The sequence below is a fragment of the Platalea leucorodia genome (genome assembly GCF_965183815.1).
Source record: "Platalea leucorodia genome assembly, chromosome: 1".
NCBI classification, from domain to species: domain Eukaryota; kingdom Metazoa; phylum Chordata; class Aves; order Pelecaniformes; family Threskiornithidae; genus Platalea; species Platalea leucorodia.
The window spans coordinates 21,690,354-21,712,471 of record NC_138823.1 but is presented as its reverse complement, the minus strand read 5'-3'; the positions used below and the strand labels follow the sequence as shown (position 1 = coordinate 21,712,471).

At 35.6% G+C, this 22,118-nt stretch overlaps 1 protein-coding gene across 2 annotated transcripts in view; it reads left to right on the top strand.

The window, feature by feature from the left end:
• The window catches only part of ZFPM2 (zinc finger protein, FOG family member 2), a gene marked incomplete at both ends in the record, with an annotated part of 317,253 nt that overhangs the window by 64,169 nt on the left and 230,966 nt on the right, over nt 1-22,118 (top strand). Inside the window, 2 exons of one of the 2 annotated variants that reach the window (XM_082321752.1) lie at nt 2,429-2,587; nt 17,985-18,086. In XM_082321752.1, the coding sequence (XP_082177878.1) occupies nt 2,429-2,587; nt 17,985-18,086 (261 nt within the window). The remainder of the gene's footprint in view (nt 1-2,428; nt 2,588-17,984; nt 18,087-22,118) is intronic. The other variant, XM_082321753.1, reaches the window with a different exon arrangement.

Sequence of the window (22,118 nt, the reverse complement as noted above, 5' to 3'; positions counted from 1 at the left end):
TTAAGTGTGTGTTTCCATGACTGCTGCGAATGAAAGCATACCAACTGCACTCCTATTCTTTTCTTAATTAACGTACGGTGATTATTAGCTTGCTGATTACCTACTGGTGACCTGATCAAACAAACTGGTTTAACAACTAGAAACAGATATAAATGTCATGTACACATGCCAGTTGGCTTACTTGCAGGTATATGGCTTTTGCTGTATTTTGCAAGACACGTATTGAAAAAGTCAAATGACAAAGAGCCAGTCATTCAGCAGGAAATTGACTTTCACTAAAATGTTGGCAGAAGTTTACATTTTTTTCCCCAGATTTAAAATATTTGGAAAATTTATTAAAGGCATATGGCTGCTTTTGAAATGATGCAAAACGTGGTATTTATACATCTTTATACATGGCAGAATTTACATTTCCCTAAAATAGCATATTTTTTGTTTCATTGTGTTTTTCCTTCCTAGTTTATTTATCCAGATATTACCAGGAGTACCCACCAACAAATGTCAGACAATGTCACATATTAATATTATGAAATCTGAAAGGTATTTTTTGATAGTTTGTGCAGAACCCTTTGTGCTTTCATTTCTGCCATGAAACTGGACACACGTAAGGTGCCCAAACTGCCCACGTTTAGCTGCAGTGCACTGCTCCAGTATGTGCTAGTGCTTTGTTCTCCGTTCCGTACAGTGCGATATCCGCTCTTCATTCCCTGTGCATATGCAGTTGCTGGATTTTTTCCCAACATGGCTAGAAGGTGCAATTAACAGTAATGGATACTTTGATAGTGAGAATCTTTATTTCTTCAGCCATAATAATAGCCCCTTATTTTAGGAGATATATTGTTGAATGACAGCTAGTGTTGGTGAGTATGTGTCCACAGAAGTGGGTTCATTTGGTCAGATTCTCCGCTGGCACAAATAGTCATATTTCCATGAAAGATAGTAAGCTGTATTAATTTATGGAATCCCAGCTGGGAATCTCAATCAATTTCAATAAAAAGTAACCATCACATTCCTCTGAAGCAAGAATTACACAACCTAGCCTAAAGTGAATTTTGCTGTTTTAATAAATGTAGGTAGTCACTCGTTCATAATAAATTACATAAAATTAGAGTGTAGTCAATATTTGATTTCTTTTAAAAATTTTTCCCTTCCTTTTCATCGAATGCAACAGAATCATTTATGTATTGTATCTCAGCATGACAGATTATAGAGGAATAGTGTATTTAATACTGGAAAACTATCATATAAATACAATTTACATTTTTTTTCATTAGCTAGCTAGCTTTCATTTCGAGGAAGAAATACTCAGTCAATTATAAATGAGGCTGTGCTTTCATTGGAGAGTGAAATATGTAATTTTTTTCAAGCCTCAACCATGAATAATGAAATCTCTCTTTTGAAATCCAGTCTTAAGATGGATTTTGAAACATATTGACATTTAATAAAATCTTAGTTAAATTAAAATATGTTCAGTTATTTCAAATCTCTATATAAATCTACGGTAAAATTCTACACCTGCACAAGAGATGTCTTTAGCAAATAGTTGCTATTAACCAATGATTCTGAAGTGTGTGCATATAAGAAAGAAGAAATTTTAATTTTTGAGTGCACTCCAATTTGTAACCTGGGTGTTATGTATTATAGATCTGCCAGGCCCTGGCTCTTCAAGAGGATCTGTAGCAATAGTATGTCTAGGTAACTAGAAGAAGAATCAAAGACCTCAGGCTGCCATTTCAAACTCAGACTCGTGCCCTGCTTCTGTAACTGGCTTATGTTTTTGTAGCCCTCGGCTAGTAGTTTATCATGATGGTTGTTTGGCCTCTGTGAAACGAAGTGATAGTCTGTCCCAGTCCCATCCATTGACTGGGAGTCTATTAAAGAATTTAGCAAATGAATGATCATGGCTACCGTCAGGTGCTGGTTGAAGCAAAATAGCAGAATAAGCTGAAGTTTATACTATCAGTACCTTTGTAGTAATTCACTGTTGTCAGTACTGTTAACTCGAGAAATGAAGCCTGTAAAGGGAACCTATTAAGCACTGTAATTCAGCATCAAAAAACAATGACTAACAAACAAGAGAAGGCTCTTCACTGTTTATGTGGTTTTACAAATACAGCATTGATTTGCATTGTTAAAACGGTGTTTAATACCAGAGCCCGATGAATAATGAAAAAAAAAATATATCTGTGAGTATTATTAATACATATTATTAATAACACTTTGCATATTCTGATTTGAAGTCATCAGGAAAACAGTCACTTTCAATTTCAATTTCCATAAAACGTTATTTGTCCAATTCTTATAAATGCTGAACACAGCCGTGGAAGGAAAAACTAGCTAAAGACCTCCAGTTGTAAGTTCACTAAGGTTTTATTTCACATTGTCCTGTTAGATGGTTTTGCCACAGTGTTCCTGATTCTTTTTAAAGGGCCCCTTGAGGATGCCATTGAGGATGAAGAAGAAGAGTGCCTGTCTGAGGAAAATGATACTATCTCAAAAGAAGACTTTCCATTGGAGGAAAGCTTTTCTGCAGAGTTTGAGCCTGAAAATCTGAGCTGTGAAGAAGTGGAATACTTTTGTAATAAAGGTAATCATTGTAGCCCACCTCTTGAGGGAATACTGGCCAAACTGTGTCCAATTGGTCAAAAAGATTTTTTGGTTTAAAATGTACAAAAAGTCCTATTAATATAGTACCTTAAAAACAGGAAAATGAGTCACTTGTGGAGTTAAGTCTGGCAAGGGGTAAATATTTAAATGTGTTGGAAGATGTACTTTTCAGGGAGGTGAATCGTCTTGCCTTTAATGTTTTCCTCCAAGAATGTTATTTTCTACGTATTTAACTGTAGAGAACAGGCCTCAGAAGTCAATTATTATCAGATCCGAAGCTAGCAATGCAGCATGTCTGTTCATTGCTTCTTTGCCTAGGAAACATTGCTAGAAAAACAGATTGTGTCTGTAGATTCTAGGATTAAAATAGAGCTTATTATAGAACTTATTATGCATGGTAGAAAACTAGTGATTTTTGAAAGGATAACTTTTAAAGTTGCAGATGCCTATTTGATGCATTCGTTACTTGCAAATTATTGAAGACAGAGGTATTTTAGCATAAGCCACACCAATTCATTCTTACTCAGTGTTCAGTCTGCAAGCTTGTGCTGTTTCCCATTCAGCTGACAGAAAAAGCGCAGTATTATGTAGTGTTATTCAGAACATTGATTTAACCTTCTTCCTGCCAGATTTCCACTTGATTGCTTTATTGTTTGTCTTCTGCAGGTAAGGATGCCTATCAAATAGCTGGAATTGTTGTGGTGATGTTCTTCTGTTAGTCCACAACCCCCTCGGGCATTTGGATATCAATGATTTCTCTGTCTTTCTGTTCTTTCCCAGATATTGACATACATTTTCTCATGATAGCTTGATATGCTCCTGTTTTTGTATTATTTCCATCTGTCTTGGACAAAGTAGAATAAATCCGTTTGAATAGTCAAATGTTATGACTGCAGAATATTAGTCTTTCCTACAGAGTCTTCAGTCATCGGTGTGGAAGGCATGAAAATGTGTTTTCTACATGTCCTCTCTGTAGCTTAGAAACTTTTGAAAAAATAATTTATTTTTTGCGCTACAGGTTCTTGATACGTAGGAAGCCATCCTAAGAGATGAAAACAGCCTAGTCTAGAGTTTAGCTGCTACAAATCTTACTGTGAAGGAAGAGAGACCAGATTATGAATGGAAATGCTTTACAAACAGGGGGAGTTAAGTGCTATTATAACTGTGCTGTAAACAAATACTATAATTACTGTGCATTCACTTGTTCACATGCCTCTCAGACACCATTTTCCTTAGCTGAAAAAAAGTACTCTTCCTGTTACTGGCATTGCTAAATAATTATTTAAACCACTCTCTGCATAATAGTTATACTGGCATCTCTTGAGTTCCTTCTGTCAGCAATGGAAGACTATGCACCACTATCAGTTCACACCAGTTTGATTTAGTTATTTCTCTGTACTTGCTGCATTTCCAAGGCCCACCAATGGAAATACAGCAGTTTTGTCTGAAATTCAGAAAAATATATGATTTTTTTGTTGTTTTTTATAGCAATCAATATTGCAAATTCATGTTGAATTTCAAGTTAGCTTGGCACTTCCCTTTAATGAACATATCTTTCAGGGAAAACACTGAATCCAGGCCATTGTATTAAACAAGATGAGGAATTAAATGGGAATACATTTAAATCTGAATCTTGATTATCACATGTTTTATTAAGGACACCTGCTGATTCTTCAAGCTGAATACCTTTTGACTCCCCGGCAGTTCTTTTTCCAAGTGTGTTGTAGTTATAAAAGAATCTTAAACCTATGCACTGCAACTGCTGCAGAAGAAAAGTTGAAAAGGAAATTTCTGAGGATGAAGGGGCACATAAAACCCTTAATCTACTTCCAGTTGAGGCAGTGTGACAGAAAATCCCACTTTGAAGTAAGTTGAGAATATCCCTGGAAAAGGATGGAGTGGGAGACGAGAAATGTATTGTTTTTTATTAATGTCTCAACTTCTGTTGAATGTCCTGCTTCTTCAATGTCATATCTTAGGTGTTGTTAGCATGAGGCCACATATGTTTTTCTGAGGATAAAACCCAAGAAGACAAAACCAGTCTGGAAAGCAAATACATTTCTTTTGTGCCCTTTTCTTAGTGGAAGCGTTTGTGACTGTATTATATAGTAAATACTAAAAGTAAGGCAAATTCTCATGATTTTTGTCATGAATCTGTTAATCGTTCATAACCTTTTTTTTTCTTTGTAGTCCTTCAGTATTGAAATTAAAAGATGGTATGCGAAATAAGCCTTTTTTTCCTAAAAATACTTTTTCTTTAACATCATGAATAAAAACTTGAAAATGAGATAGGTACCAGATAGGTTAGAGAGCAAAGAAATGCATTCTAATTTTTGTTTTGAGGGCCTGACTTTCTGATTTGTGTTTTGCTCTTTGACAGTATTGGCAGCTTGTAAACCACAGATATCTTCAAAGCAGGGAAAAATAAGTGTAGATCTGTTTTTTCTCATGTGACAGGTTTCCTTTTCCTGGAAAATACCGGAATTGGCATGGGAATCCGTTATGCTATCTCTGCATTCTCCTCTTGCTAGCATGGACCATTAAAGGTTCTAGAAAGTAAGGGGATTTCATTGGATATAAATACTCATCTGTCTTGGCTCCCCATTTGTCTCCCCTGGGGTTTCTTCCTAGCTGACCCAGAACAAGAGGACAAATGAGTAGTGGGGCTTCCTGCAGGAATCAAGAGCCATGGGCAACAAATGGCACAACTGTTGGGGAGGAGGTGTTTGTGAGGCTTCATCCATGGTATGTTTTTTGTACTTCCCCAGCTATGTAAATCCAAGCATCACTTAAAACCAGAGGCTTTTAACGATCCAAACTAGGCACTGAAGGCAAAAATTTACTGAACTCACAATTCATTCAGATGAATGAAAGTAGAGGACGTACAAGTTCACAACTTGATAACTTTGGCTTTTTGACTGAAGAGGTTTTCCTGTCAGACTATGCCTGATGGTATTACAAGCAGAGAGCAGTCTCTTATTGTCTAAATTGCAAACAGCTAACCTTTATAGAGCCATACTTGTCATTCCCACCTTATTAATTTGGGTTTGTGAGATTGATTCAGCAGAATAGTTGCCAGAATTAGAAGGCAAAGGCGAAAGCCTCTGCAAAGTGTGAAGCAAATTAATCACATTGATTGAGCTACATGTCATTTTACAACTTCTCCATTTTCAAAATTATGACTTTTGGCTATTATTTTTCCCTTCTCCTTTTGCTCATTAATGGCTTTTATGACAAGGAATCTGGAAAATTCCACCTCCCCCCACACGTTTGCAACACCACAAAACCACAATTAACTTTGCTACACGTGAATAATTATTCCTATGTAGTCTTCATTTACACTCAAATGTGAAGAAGTGAACAGTGTTTAAGCAGGTAAATATTAAAAGCAGAAATGGAAATTAGCAACCTGGTATTTATCAGGGACTGATTTAACCTTGCAACTGTGAATTTTTAACCTTTTGGATGAAGTTTCCCATCCAAGAATGAATATTTTAGAAGAGCCTCAGAATAGATGGCAGTTAGTTAGAAGTTTGATTTGTTTGCAATTTTGACAGTGAGATTAGGGGAAAGAGAATATTTTGGAAACAGCAACAATAACAACACAGTCATCGCATTCTCCCACTACAAAGCTGCACCGGTCTCAATCTTTGGAGTAGAAACAAAAAATTGGTAGGAGGTAGCCTTGGTGATAATGCATTGCATTTTGTCAGTTTGTGGCCTTTGAAAATTGCTGTTTGTGCTTAGTTACTACAAATTTCTGCACTGCAGGTAAAGAGGGTATCTGATGATGCTGTCCACACAGTGCCTGTATTAGCCTAGAACCTCTGTTGCTGAAGATTTTTTTTAGTGTCCAGATAGTATCTGGAATCAGAGTTTGTATCAAATTAAGATTAATTCAGATTAAATTCAGATCTAGAAGATTTATTAGATAAGTGCCAGCATTTAGGTAGTCTGAATAAGGAGAAAACAGCCTGTCTTCCGTGCAGAAGAGTGACAGACTAGATGGCTGAAAGCCTACTATGGAAGCTAGGAGATACAGTACCTACAGATTAACTTTTGTCTTTTACAGGTAGGAATAAGAAAATGAGGTGATGCTAACAGAGACCACAAGTGAGCTGGAGGCATGATGGGGCTAATAAAAGCAGGAGGGCAGGTACAAGAAGGGGACACAAACAGCAGAACAATACAAAAGCCAAGAAGTTGGAGGTGATGGGATGAAAAGCAAAGTACTAAATCAAGTTCATTTGGGCTGTGAAGTAGTTTATCATTAGCTTTTTAGTCTCTGATTGCTGTCATCCTGCCTAGATACCTTCAGGAAAAATCAAAAAATATTCTATTACTAATATTCAAATAAAAAAATATTCTATTACTAATATTCTATTATCCTATTACTTGGAAGGTTTGCCATACTCACGGAGGTGACACCTCTTCCTCTCCATAAACAGCACGGAGAATAGGAACCTTTTCTACTTCGTAAGGGTGGGAACTGGCTAAGCAAATTACAGTTCCTTTTGACCTTCTTAGCAGAAGTGTTCAATGAGGGACTAACTTTCAAAGGAAAAGTTATCTTGAGCAATGAGAGAGATCACTTGAGATTAGTAGATAGTTAAGTAGCTGTGTTCAGAGAAGGAAAGAAGCAAGAGAAGAAACTGGAGGAAGGACTATAATCAAGAGAAAATGTGGGACTGTTTCCAGAAGAAAGAGGCAAATGGAGGAATGTACATATCTGATAACTAGAGAAAGAAGATATATCCATTTCTTGCTGCCATGATCACCAGGACAATTTTGTTGAATTCTCCCATTCTTTGCTTGTAGCACGGCTATTGTGCTTGTTCCTCATGTTATAGGTACTCCATCACAAGGCAGCATTGGCACCAGCCCCCAGTGGAAGGAGATTTCAGTGGCCTTAACCTACTGGTGGCAGATTGGAAAGCAAATGGCTTCTGTTTCCCACTGTTAACTGTGCTTCAGTTTGTGACGTAGGAAGATATGGGGGATACGTAAGGTGGGATGAAGGTTGATTGTTTCGTGATGCAATGCTTTTAGGATCTATAGCATGAACTGCTGTGTGTGCTGTAGCAAATTAGAGTGTTGATGCATGGTTGCAGTTCCTGACACATTGCTTATCTTTATTTGTGAGGGAAGAGGGGGATGAGGGGAATCCAGTGCTGTCTGAAACTCATGTACGATTCTAAGTCAGTAAGAAGAGAACTCAGAGAATATATGGGCTACTGCATACCGAGTGTATACCTGCTGCTGTATTCTCATATTCTGCTTGGGCAGGAGGGGATGAGCTCAGAACCTGATCCAAGTTTTCTGCTCATGTACAGTATTTTGTCACTAGCCTGCCAGGCCAGCTTAGGACTGGAATTTTTATGTTAAACCATGTGACCTGATTGTGCAGCCAGGCTTGAGATTCAGGGAAACAGCTGCAGTGTGATTCTCAATAGAAGAAAAAACATATACAAAGCTAAGTTCTTCTGTGCATTAATCTTCCCCTTCATACTTCATGTGCAAAGCTATCATGCTACCATCTTTAATACCAGCCAAACTCTTAACACCCTGCAAATGATTTCTGTCTGTCCCTTTTTCATCTGGAGTGTGACTTTGTGCGTGTATGCCTGTGTGCATCTGTGTAAATATTCTTTGCTTCTTTCATGTTAGGCATGTAATGACTAACAGTATGCTTACTATTTTCTGTTTCTGGATCAAAAAGTAGATTTATGCCTTTTTTTCTTTCCCTTTTTTTTTTTTTTTTTTTTTTTTTTTTTTAACCAGAAACCTTTTAATCAATAATGTTTCTTTCCTTTTTGGTAATGGATTTCCTGACAAATTTCTACCTCTTTTGCTATAGCAAGTGGAAGTAGGATAAGCATAAGGCAGCTATACCATAATCACTTTGAGCTCAATAAGGAGATCTTTACAGGCAACTTTGTTCTTATTTCTTAACGGGATTAAGAAGCTCAGCTCTTTAAATTCTTGCATATAACACTGACATTTCCAGGGTGTGTTTGGACCAGGGAGTTCAAAGAGAAGGAATAAAAAAGAAAAGCCAATATGACTTTGTTTTTTACCTTGCTGGAGGAGCTGTTTGTGCAAATCGCCTATAAGCTTATTGACCTGAATCTTTGACTCCTTGTTTTCTCTGGATTTGGCTGGAGTGTAGACACTGATAGAGCACTGATAGAGGTGATTGCACAGCCCTCGGCTTTGCTTGGCACCAGACACCCCCCTCCCTGCGCCTGACATTATCTTTCCCTGGCAATACTTCTGTTCTCTTGGAGCTCATATTCCTTTAATTTTTTTTTATTTATTTTAACTCATTACATTTTCTTTATGTAGGCTTTCTGAGTAAATGAAGGACACATTAATTCTTTTTGGTAAGCAGAGACAGGAGAGGGCATGTATGCACGATGATGTATTTTCATCTCCTAGGATAACAAGAATCTGCATAAGAACTCACAGTGCTACTCCGTCCAAAACCAAAACAGTTACCTCTTACTGACTTGTGTGCATGTTTGTGAACCTGTGTTGGATTCTCATGTTCCGAGAGTGAGGGTTCCCATATGTTTATCTGTATCCCATTCAGCTGAAACAACTGAATCCTGTGCATCTTTCATACTTTTTGTCAGGTGCTGAATATGGACAAAGAAAGGAAGGGGATTCTCGGATAATAGCCTTCGAAGGGTGCTAAGTCAGAATTAGATTGGATCCTGGCAGGATGAAAGGAGACCTTTTTCTTCTGTACATCAGCATTTGCCTTGTGCTTTACCTCTCATGCTTTCTCATTTTTTCCTATAACTGGAGCTCAGAGGACCACCTGTTTTCTTGCTAGAAGAAAAAAGAGATATCTGAAAAGGTTGGAGGGATTTTTTTTCACCATTCACTTGAGAGCTTGGAAAGGCTTCCAGAATAACAAGTACGAGATTGTCTATCCTGTACTCTTTTCTATTTACTGCTAACCCATATGTAAACCTCTTGGGCCACATTTTCAGTCCAACTGAAATCCTTGTCAGTATTAACATCAACTTTAGTGGGATAAAAATTTGACCTAAGTGAGACAAGCAAACCCTTCTTTTAGTCAAGAAATTAAATAATTGATCATCAAGCAGAAAACTATCTCAAAAAGTAACTAGCAAACTATGTTTCAAGAAGTAAATACATAGATCCAAATAGAAAACATTATTTTAACTGTACAGAATTATAAAGTGAGAGAAACACTTAAACAGCTTACTCAGTTTTAAGAAGTTTATCAAAGCAACTCCAGCCTTTTCAGTCAGCACATTTTGGTTTTCTTAAGAACAATGAAATTGTGAATTCTATCACAGCTGTGAGGAAAGGGATTATTTGGTTACAACAAGTAGTGTAATGTCTCCTTTCTAGAAAGTCACAAAACTTGAACTTGGATTGACTTAAATTTGAGCTCAAATTTGACAGAATATGCATTGCAAATTAATAAGAGTAACCTTCTTTAAAATATGAAATGCACAATGACAAATTTCACCACATGTTCTTAGTTCATGTGCACTATACATCTATTACTAATTTTATTTATAATGAAAGTCCATTTTGCCTTTTTTTGTCTAATTTGGTGTTTTTGACACAAAAATTCTGAATACTTTTGAAGAGTTCTGAGACATTCCCTGAAAAATTGTTGTCAACCTGGGTCCAAAAAGCAGAGGTGCTCACCGTCTGTGTACTATATAAGTCAGCAGTGGGGATATTGGCAGTAATTTAATTCTCAGTGGATCAGAAAAAATAAATGAAGCAAATGCCACATTTATGACATCATTGGATAAATATTGATAAGACAAATACTATAGCTGGATAGATTTTTGTGGATAAGAGAAAGAAACATTTCTTTATGACTGCTAGGTTTTTTTCTTGGGTTTGACTCATAGAAATCTAGACTGTTTTTGAAACCATGTATAATACAGCATGTATGTGGAAACATACCTCCAATGGTAGGGAATTGGCTACTTTTGATACTGAAGCACCTGAAGTGCTGATTATTTCAAATAAAAGCATCAAACTGTTTACAACAAGGCAAATAAAAATTTCACTGTGTAAGAACAGATATATGTTGCTACTTGTTATGTAGCAGCGTGTGGAAATCACATGAAAACAGGATGTGTATATGATAATGATTTCAGCTGCACGTTATAAAATGAGATTTTCTTGGTTGGATGAAGAATTACGGCAAGAGATGTAGTATTTCTGCAGCGGGGAAGGAACAGAATTGTTAATTAAGCTGAAATATTAACTTGCAGAAGAGTCTTCAAACTTAGAGTTTGAAACTTGCTAGAGTGTCTCTGAAGTCATCTCTCTGTTCTTCTGCAGGGTGTTTTAGAATCTCATGGATTGTTGATTTCCATTGAAATAATATTTGAAAATTATACTAAGCAACAGCCTTTGTTTGAGGCATCTAAATCTCTTTAAAAATGTGCTTCTGCTGCTTTTCTAATCAAGTGCCTAGAGCTATGTAAGTTTGAACCCCAGGTTGGTACTTGAATATGTCTAACAGACTTCTTGTATTTGAAGTTTTAATGGGGAAAGATTGAAAAGATGCAAGAGTTTTTTCTTTTTTTTCCTTTAGATCTATAGAAGCTTTTGGGTAGCCAGTATATATGAATGATACTCATTTGTAGTACTGGTGCCACAAGAGTTGCTCCCTAAAAATTAGGATAAATATAAAACTCATTAATAGAAGGAAAGTCTGGAATACAATTTAGAGAACACTTTCACTGTTCTGCAGGCAATACATTTGAATGAGTGATCCTTGTCTTGAAAGGACTTCAAAAGCAAACAGTGCGATAATGAGAACATATCAAACATTTAGAGAAAGAGGAAGGCCAGACTCAGTCTAGATGAACTTGCTGCACAGCAGTGTCTTATCCCAGGAGAAAAGTGCCGTAGCTGAAATGGTTAGAAATAATTGACACTGTTTTTTAACATGATCACTGTGCTGAAATGTCATTGTGTCAAGATGTCATTTTGTTAAACAAAGTGGTGATTTTAATATGAACCAAAATAGTTTCTGTACCATTATTTTGGAGAGTTAACAGCTTGCACACATGTAGGTACTCACCGACACATGGATATTCATAGACCTTTCCTAAAAGTTAGAATAAGAGACAATGCATTATTTCTGACATTTGCTGGATAAATAATTTTAAGAGTGCTTAGGGCAACCAGAAGCATACAGTTATTTCAAATGAGATTTATCCCAGGAGAAATTGTGATTGTTAATCAGCGTGACAGAAAACAATAATTGCGTGCAAAGAAGCAAAGTATTGAGATGATTAATACAATCCGAAATAAAATGCAGTGGATTAACATGTACAAGGGCTGGTTTCTTTCAGGTATGTTAGCCAATCAATCATCTGAGGGCCAGATTTTGCTCAAACTTACTGTATTTGTAGAGTAGGGTGTCTCAGTTGACTTTGGTGGGTTTCACTGAAATTATTTCTGATATACATCAGATGAAGTGATAATAGTGTCTCGTCTCTCTCGTCTCTGTCTCTCTGTCCTTGCGAGGCTTGTAGAATAAACCCATTTGCATGGCACTGTAGCCACTGTAGTTGTTTACCTTGTCCTCACACCGGATGCCAAATATGGCAAAGTATGGAAACATCCCTCCCAATTCGTTTAGAATCTTTATTCTCAGAGTCCTGTTTCCATACCAAAATCTCATTTAAATATTTTTTTTGCATTATTTAGATGTATTTTATACCCAGAATGTTTTATATCTGCTGAAAACTTGAATTGCCATTAAAATTAGAGACTTCTGCTTGTTACATATATACATAGAATCCTTTAAAAAGAGCTAATCCACAAGAAGGACAGTTAAGTCCTGTTAGGTGTCATTGGTGTTCTTTAGAATAGCGTGTGCAGCCAAAAAGTGAGTTACATTAAATGAATTAAGTACATTGCATTTGTATTTTAAGTTGTATATGGTTTCTTTCAAAGTTAAGCGAGTGTTGTTTCTGAAGAGAGGTTCCTGGCAAGGATTCTGGGCTTACAGTGTGTTTTTTAGGATTCAAGAGTAAGACTATCAGTGTGTGTAAGCTGCGTTACTGGTCCTAGGCACTGTGATAAAGCAAATAACAAAGGATAATTTTTGTATGCTAATTTATAGTTTCTGAGGCTCTGGCATCTAGTTCATATGTACAGCCTCAGAATCCTCCTTTGGTTGGATTATCGCTACTGTAGGTTGCAGCAGAAAGAAGGAAAGGGTCCCTTCCCCCGTGTTCCTAAGAAATCCTGCCCCTTCACGACCAGGCGCACTGGCCTGTTAACGTGCATAAGGTTATGTACCTTGCCAAATTAAAGTCTACAGTGAGTGACTCCCCAAGTCTCTGCATCAAGTCTGTGCAGTGCAGAATGCTACAGGCGTTGTTACAATTTATTTCTGAATTGATTTATTATAATTGAGAAGTGATGTTTCACTCTGAACGGCTGTATTAGGATGTTAACAATTTAAGTTTACATTTATGCTGCCAGGAAGAATGAGCACAAACTGAATTTCAAACTTTTAATGTTCTCTCACTCTAATATAAGCTGCCGTGTGCTGTTTGTGACTGGTACAGTCCTTCACCCAAAGCTATTTTGTCTGATGATAAAACCATGAGTGTATGAAGCTTGCACATTTTTCATCTCTTTTATGACCTTATCTTTTGTGAGCGGCTTCTGTGAAGGTATCCTAACTATAGGAAGCACCTGGCAAACATATATGATATCTATGCTGTGATAAGCGGTTGTGAACAAGAAAGTAGATCTGTCAGTTCTGAACTGTTCATTGTTAAAAATACTTTGTTGATTTAGCTGATTGCAAAATACATTATAGAGTGACTAACAGCTGCTATAACATTCCTAGTCAAGAAAGTTCAATAGTTACATTGTACGAGACTTTCTGTAAGAGCCTAATATTGATAGGAACAACATGGATTAAAACAGCAGGGTTGAGAAGAACTGCTAACCCATGCGCTTCTTTAAAATATCGCAACTACTTGTGGTACAAGCTGATTAAGTACAAATCGGGAAGTCTTTTAATTTGTTAAAAAGATTAAAGTGAAATTACTCATTAATATTAAAGTCTGTCTTTTCCTCCTTGTCAGTGTTGTCAGAAATGTTAGAGTTCTCCTTCCCTCTCATGTTTCTGGTAATATGTCTCTTTTACAGTCTTCAGATTCCCTGACCAACTGTACCACCTTGAATTACAGTGGTTTAGTGTGTTCACTTGCATCTGTTGGATAAACACTAGGATATTAAAAAACACATTAAAAAACTTTGAACTGTTTTTGAAGAGCAACAGAAAGAGTTAATGCTGCTATGAAATAGGAAGGTCAAGATGAAAATTCTATTCATATTAAAATATTGAAGTTGTTTGAATAAGACTTTTTTTTTCCTCTTAGTTAAGCAGTATTTTCTGTATTCAGCACTTTCTCATAGGCAGAGGTTTGTTTCACCTAACTTCAGCTGTCTAAAGATAGGTTCCTAGTGTAAAAGCTGTGTGTTTCAGAGGATGATTCATTTCAACTATCATCTCAGACACCAAGAGGGGTCTTGTATCTCAGGCATCCTCGAATAGGATGAGTCATTATGGAGTTTTCTCTCTTCCCTCTCTATAGGAGCGCCTACATAATTAGTCTGGACTAGCTTAATTTTCAGACATCTAAAGTTAGAAGAGAGGAATTCTGCCCAAAGTGGAGCTTTAACACCAAATATAGGGAAATAGCTGAAAGTCCAGTAGGCTTAATTGACTCATGACTAAACGTACTACATGATATTATAGATTCTTGCTCATATGGGTCTTTTTTTCATGCAATAATGTTCTTTTAAAGGGCAGAATTCATTTACTGATCCTCGTTGCCAGAAGGAAAAACTTTAACAGAAGCAGGTTTGCTTCATTTTAGAGCATTTATCGTTGCTGGTACTTCTACACCACTTTTTGGTGTTGATGGTAAATAGTTATTTCTCCTTTAATTTAAATATAAAATGTAATTGAGCAGCAAAGTGAAGAAATAAGCATGGGAAAAAACCAAAGCAATGGGATTAGAAAGGAATCAACAGGTTAGTAGCAAAGTGAGTAGTATATATAAAGCAAAAAGCACTGGATTTGACTTGGAAGAAAGAAAAAAAAATGTCCTGGATCCAATTAAATGTTTACACCTGTAAATTGAAGAAAAATGTAATCAGTTTTAAAATAAATATAAAAAAATGTCTTATTGAGACTGGAAAATAGTCAGTGAATGAACAAAAAGAGCAAACAATGGAAAGAAATTCTGTAAGGAAATAAACTCCTTTGTGCTAAACAAATGTTAGCTGGTAAAGTAGCATTAAGTAAGGCGAAACAAAAGAAAAAGGCTTGAGAGATGTGTTTTGTTATCAGCTCTTGTGCTAAGCCTCCTTTTGGCTTCTTAAAGTTGCAGTGTCTCCAGCACAGTGGTTGACTTGGTTGTCCATTTTCATCTGACCTTGATGCTCAGCTGAGCCTGGGATAGACTTGCTTCACTGCTGGGTTCTGAAGCCCACAGTAATGTACCATTTGTTGGTTTCACAAGCAGATTGCTTCAGTACGGAGGGAGAGCAGTATGGGGGAACAGGAGAAATCAGTGTTGTGATATTTCAGGTGTGTAATCCATGGACTTGGTAGTTGGTGAATAGTAGAAAATATCAATGAAAATAATTAAGAATACTTATAGATGCAACCCAAAGTTTTCCTTAATGTAAATTCTACGCATTTTGTTCTACTCTATTTGCACAGGACATGCATTAATTCATGAAAACTTGATTATGAAAAACACGTAACACCATACTTCATGAATCACTGAAAAAGCAAGTTAATGAAAAGTTAAGCCATCTGCTAACATAAATTTTCAGATCTTTCCTCATCTCCCAAATACTTAATTACTGTGTGCTGTAAGTTGTATACCTTAGCTGTAATTCTGTCCTTCTTTTGCCCTTCAGCCCAATCTTTTCACATAAGTTTCTCCTCCTCTTTCAATTCTAGTAGTTTTGTTTGTTTGATGTTCTGGTTGGTTGCATTGATTGAAAGAATGCTCAAATTTGCATGCTAACGCCAGGTTTGCATATATTATAACCTGGAAGAACTTTTATATTTTGGAGCTAAAATTTTCCATGCTTGGGCTCTATCTAAAAGAATTCTTATTATTTCTAAATTTTGTTGTTGTTGTTGTTGTTCTCATATAGTCCATAGAGATCTACTGTTGGAAGAAAACCATTTTCTTCAGTATAAAAATTCCATGCAAATAACATTTTAAGAGCTTTCTATGGTGATCATACAGCTTGAGTTAGAAACTCATAATAAGAATTGCCCTTGCTGTGAAGTGCTTTCCAGCATTTTGGAGAAAACTGGAGTTGATCTTGCCAGGTTTGAACCTTGGAAAATTGTCCTTTGTTTCTCTCCAATAAAGAACAATTTGTCGCAGCTGTAAGTAGCTAGGAAGGTAGAAGTATGAAGGTAAACTTCTATCTGATAGGTTCTTCAGTCCACCCACAAAAAAGCAGTATTCTGTTTGGTTACTACAAAGTAACATACAAATGCTAATTCAAAATCGGGTAGTTGATAAAAACAAATAATTGCTAAGACTACTTACAAGAAACTTGATAGCTTTTTCAGCATGTGAGTATTTAGGGTGGTCTTCTAAAGCTAACTTCAGATTGAACTGAAGCACGTGATCTTCAGATGCCTGGGTAAAATTATACAGTGTGTTTAACAGAAAAATTATACTAGATATTCATGATGTCTTTTACCTTTAAGTGCCTATGAATACACTGGACTATATTTTTAGTATTATGAATACACCAAACCATATTTTTGTTACCAGAGTCTGGAGTGAATACAATATTGTGTTTGTGTGAGAGGTAGTTTACTGGGCTCTTATACTTAGGATTTGAAAAACTGTTTGTTTTATGAAGGCAAGGAGGAATGTGTTATTACAAGACATTACATGTGCACGTGAAGGTAATACTTTACAGTGTTAGTATGTAATCATGTACTTGAAAACTCTGGGTCACAAGCTTATCTGGTATAAATATAGCTACAGTGATAATGTATGGGGATCTGGCATGGTTTGTTGTAATCACATTTCTTTACCTATGTTGCTAATAAAAGCTTTTGTTACCACAAGTGGGGAAAAATTACAAGTTACTGCTTAATTGCTGTGCTTTTTGCTCCTTGCTATGGCCAAATCAACAAACAGTCTGATTTTCAGATTCTAAAACCTACAGTATTTGTTTTTTAGTGCTGCCACTTTTCTGTGGGACACAGTTTTTTAAAAAGTTTGCTTCAAGATTGCTAAAAAAAATTACACCATAATTCAGTCCTATTTGACTGATGTAGTTAATTGTGTAGGTTTGATTTTTCCATACTTAATATTATCTTCTCATGCAAGAGTTTATTGAATTGATTACTAGTGAAAAAAAAATCTACCAATGCAGTAAAGTACTGGCCTGGATAATCACTCAGATATGTCATTTAACACATTACTGTGGCCAGATTATTTTGTGTTAATACCTGAACCCCTCATCTTCAATACAATTTTTTGTAGTGGTTATTTTAAAGTATTTTTGCATGGAGCTTGCCTAGAATCTTTGTTGTAAGTGAAATAGCTGTACTTTCAACAAGGAATTCTTCAATAATAATTAAATGGTCATCTCTAAAAATTTAACCTTATTGTAGTTTTCAGTGTGTCCTATATACAGCCTTATAGTGGATAGTTACTGAAAGCCGACAGACGTTCTCAGGTGCTTCTGCATGGTGAAAATTCTAAAATTCATCAGAAATGTTGCATTTCTTTAGATAAAGCTTGATAGGGAGAAAATTATCATAGGGACTTCTGGTAGCTTATAATCTTCAAGGGCAAATTCCTTAAATGCCTAAGTACCGCAGAGTAGATCTCCACTAGTTACCTGAAAAGCCAGAATGTTTAGTGGACCGTATTTTTGTACTGAGTGTCATTAATCTGCAATGCATAAGAAACAGTTAGGTGTCAATTCAACAAAACACATAAGTGAAAGCATATGTTCCTGGGGAATAACGAGCTGATTTCTTTCTTTCGTTTGTGCATACAAACTTCATGACTTTTTGCGCGTTGGTTTACAGAATTAGGTGCAAGTTGTGATTCTGTTTTTTAAGCATATACAGTAAACACTGATTTCCAAAATTTGTCTCTTCAACTCACAGATGTTTATGTGTCTAGTTTTTTTTTTTCTCTTTCTCTCTGTTTATAGACATGAGTATGTTTTCAGTTACTCATGTAAGCAGTTGTTTGGATATTGTAGGAGCTCTGCCTAAAAGTCACTATTGAAATATGTCAGTACTGTATTTCTTTCTTTGATTGTTTTTTCAGGCAATGAAGAAGGCATCCAGGAGGCAGCAGAATCTGATGGTGATGCAAGGTCAGAGAAACCAGGGCAGCTTGCTGTGGAGACTGAAGATTGGGATGGGCCAGGTAGGAAAAAACAACTGAAAGCCAAGAGAAATTTCTTAAACTAGATTCTGATATTTTGTACTATTAGTATTTTAGCAGATGTGTTATGCTGTGCATTGATTTTCAATTAACTATTTATTTTATGATCCTTTGGAGTCCAGGATATTGGTGGATAAGTATCAAGATAAAGTTCTTGAGTAAAAAACGGTTTTGGCTATACCATTTTGTAAATTGTTCAACAGAAAATGCCTTACGTGCATACTTGATGTAAAGGAAAATGTTGCTGCTGGTTAGAATTTTAGGATTAAAATTTATCAGTAAGTTCTCAGTTCCATGGCTGTATTAAGGTAGAAGCTTTTCTGCTCTGTTTTGGCCAGAAGACCAACCTGTGTCTCAAGCTTTGTGCCTACATTTAGCAACATGTTGAGCTTAACAAATAGGTATGGTATCTACGAACATTTTCAAGGATTTTGTTTACCTGTTTAAGCCTGATGATTGATAGAAATCATTTAGCACACCTGGTCATTGATTTCAGTTGAAAGAGAAACTCTGAGGTTGCAGTCAATGAAGTGTTAGAACTTCACATTAGAAGAGTAATTCACAGTAGCATTTTCTATTCTGCACAGTGAAGATGGTGCAAGCGTAACATTGCTAAGATATAAGTGTGATGGTAACATGGGAATACTTTCCAAGTATCTATTCAATATAAATATGTAAAACTTCTGTTGTACTGTAAAAGTACCTAAGACAAAGGGGTAAATTGTATTTCTCAATGAGGCCATTCTGCAGTTGAATTCAATGCAATGTTTTCATGGATACGGACTCTGGAATGGGTCTTAAAAATCCATTATATTGACTATATTTTAATAGTGCTGTTTGTTGGAAAATGTGCATCTGAAGCCAAACATACTCTCAGAATAGCTGTATCTCTTATGGAAATTTTCCCTAAAAAGGATGAGCACATCAGTAAAGAGTTCCAGAAACATTCTATCAATAATTTATAATGCAATAATAATATTGCATTAGAAAAAATCCTATATTTCAATCACATTTTCATCCTTGCTTGATTTTGAAAATTACTGTGTGCTCTTCATGAAGAGAAGAACAAAACTAATGGTAATTTTCTGAAACCAGTAGCTGGAAAATATAATGCAAACAAAAATGAAGACATAGTATATCTAATTATTATGATGTCATTTAAAATGTTTTTAATGATAATACACAAATAAGTTGATATTCTATATAAAGAACTATGGTGTTATATGAAAACAAGATTTAGTATTAAAATACAATACAGTGCATTTAAAATAATACAAAAGACATCTTTGGATGTACCAGAGTGCCCTTTTCCAGCTTCATAGTAGACTTAAAGGCTGTCAGTGATTAACATATGGCTTGTTTTTAATTTCCTTATAAATAAACTCTATCTGAAATCAGTAATTTTTTTGTTGCTTTTTTGTTTTTAGTGTATTTCAAAGTAGCTGAATATGCATTTTGTGAGCTGTTACTGCTTTTTATGGGAGCTATCTTATACAATAGTTTCAGAGATATCTTTTATTACAGTGTGGAGTAAAAGGAGTATTTTTTACTTTGTTGGGAAAAAAATTCCAGTTAAACAGTAAGATGTGTGTATTTCTTGTAATATTTATTGATAGCTTTGACATGGGATAAGATGGAAATCAAAGCTGAATGTGGGAGAATTCCTTTTGACTTCAGAAAACTGATGACCACCAACATGAAATAAGCAGCTCTATTTTATTTAAATATTGGTTCTTTACAAGGATATAATATGTATGAAGAAAGGAATGGATACATACCACATGCCATACTCTACATCATGCATTTCTGAAATGAATTTGGTTATTTATTGATATGGAAAAAGAAACAGTCAACGGAAGATCAGTTTCAATCATGCAATAACTTCTTTCAGATCTTTGAAAAAACCCCAAACCACTAAATATTTTGCTTATTTAGGAACATATTTTAGCACAGCAGAAACAGAGCCATTAAAACCTTTTCTTCAGCAACTTTCCCAACTTGTAGTAGAGATGCTACCTCAAAGAGTAGATGACTATACATTCTTTGTTACCTGGTCTGCCTCTGGTCTCCTTACTGAGATAGAGCTCTCTGAGAATCCAATGACTGTGTTCTGCGTGATACAAGTTGCTGTCAATTGATGTGAACTGTGACAACTCAAGGATTCATATAAATAGTAGAGCTGTTTTGTTATTTTTTTTTTTTCTCTGTTTTTAGCACTAAGAGAACATACTGTTACTTTCAGAGACAGTACTTGCCAGGGACTGAAGTTCTGCGAGTTATTCATTAGCAACAACTTGCTCACGAATGAGTCAAAATTAAGTTTCCAGGATTAATTAGAGTTTTATTTTGTTTCAAAATTTGCATTGTTAAATGGTTCGCATGCATTCCCAAGCCTTTGTAATTATAATATTTTTATGAAGAAAAATCTAAAGTTAAATGTACTGTACCTTCAAAGAGTTTCTGCTGAAGCAGTCTTTCAGATCACATAGTCTTGTGACCTTCACTGACCATTAAGGAATTACAGAGATAATGCCTATTCTGTGTAGTCACTTTGAGTGTTACCTGAATGTTTTTTAAACTATCCTCAGTTTTCATTGTTTCTGTCCTAATTTTTTACAAGTTCTTTTTAATGAGAAGACTACTCTGAAATAATGGAAACTGAGATCAATGGACTGTATGTGGACACACAGTAAAGGACCTGATTCTTTTTCCATTATAGCCAACAGCAAAAGTCCAAGGAATAGAGTGAGTCTGCAAAGCAAGACTGGGCTTAAACAAATTTTATATGAAAATACTTATTTCTTTAAATGTGGAAGCAGAGGTCATTTTACAGCCTTAAATATACTTTTTGCTATGAAAGGGATGCCTTGCTACATATAGATGTATATAGTTCTATAGCCTTTGTATTACTGCTAGGATATCAGTGGATCTGAGGCCAGTGATTAGTGTTTTAATACATAATGAACAAAAGGCAGATCTCCTGCGTGTCTTCTACAGACATCACACGAGAGAATAGGATCATTCCCTTTTTTACTGGATATCTGTTCTATGTAAGAACAAAAACCTCCTAAACTTGGGGAACTATGAATGAAATATCCTACAGGTTCCATGTTTCCGTACCAGGACTTTCTTAAAAAAATCTCTGAAAATTTTAGCTAACAGGCTCCTCAACTACAATATTGTTGAACCCTATAAAAGGAAATTAGGTATTATATGCTGTCTTGACAGGCAAATAAAAATTGTTTAAAGAATTAGCAATTAGTCGTTGTTTATCGTCCAGTGGTCATGCCTGTATTGGTGAATACAACTTCAGTCCACTGTACTTGTCATTTTAAGAGACAGCAAATATGTAGTGTGTCAAAGGGAGAAAAGATTTGAATGAAAAAGTATGGATCATAACTTGGAAGCGTTTAAAAAGAATTTTTTAGTTTTTCCAAAAGCTATAATAAAAGTGAAGGCTCTGTTGGCTTTACCTAGAAGAGAATGTAAAAAAAAAAGAAAAATCCATGTTTAAAATGAATGGGAAAACAATGGATGCACCAGATGCTAGGAACTGTAATACCTGGCTAAAAGAAAAAAAATAAAAAAGTAACTAAAAATCTATCAGTAGGTTCATTAGTAACAGTAAGATGACATTTTGAAATGTGGTAAGAAAAAAATCAGTAGAAAATTGGTATTGATCTATTACAAGTCAGAACTCTTAATAGTTATAGGGGACAGGAAAAAGGGTAGAGTAATTTAAATATTTCTGGTCTGTTTAAAACATATTTGTGCTGGAAAACCTATTTGTCTGTAAGTGATGACTATAATTCTGTTCCGTCTACAACTGATCAATATGTTAAACCTGCTAAACCCTAGCTAATTTAAGCAGTCTGATAGTTTGAATTTAACTTTTTTAGGAGCTAGGTGACCCACTGTTCCACATCAGTCTTCAGTTTTCAAAAAGTTTTGAGATGATTTGGAAATTCTAGAACACTAGAGGGAACAAATGTGTTCAAAAACAGTAAATCAAGG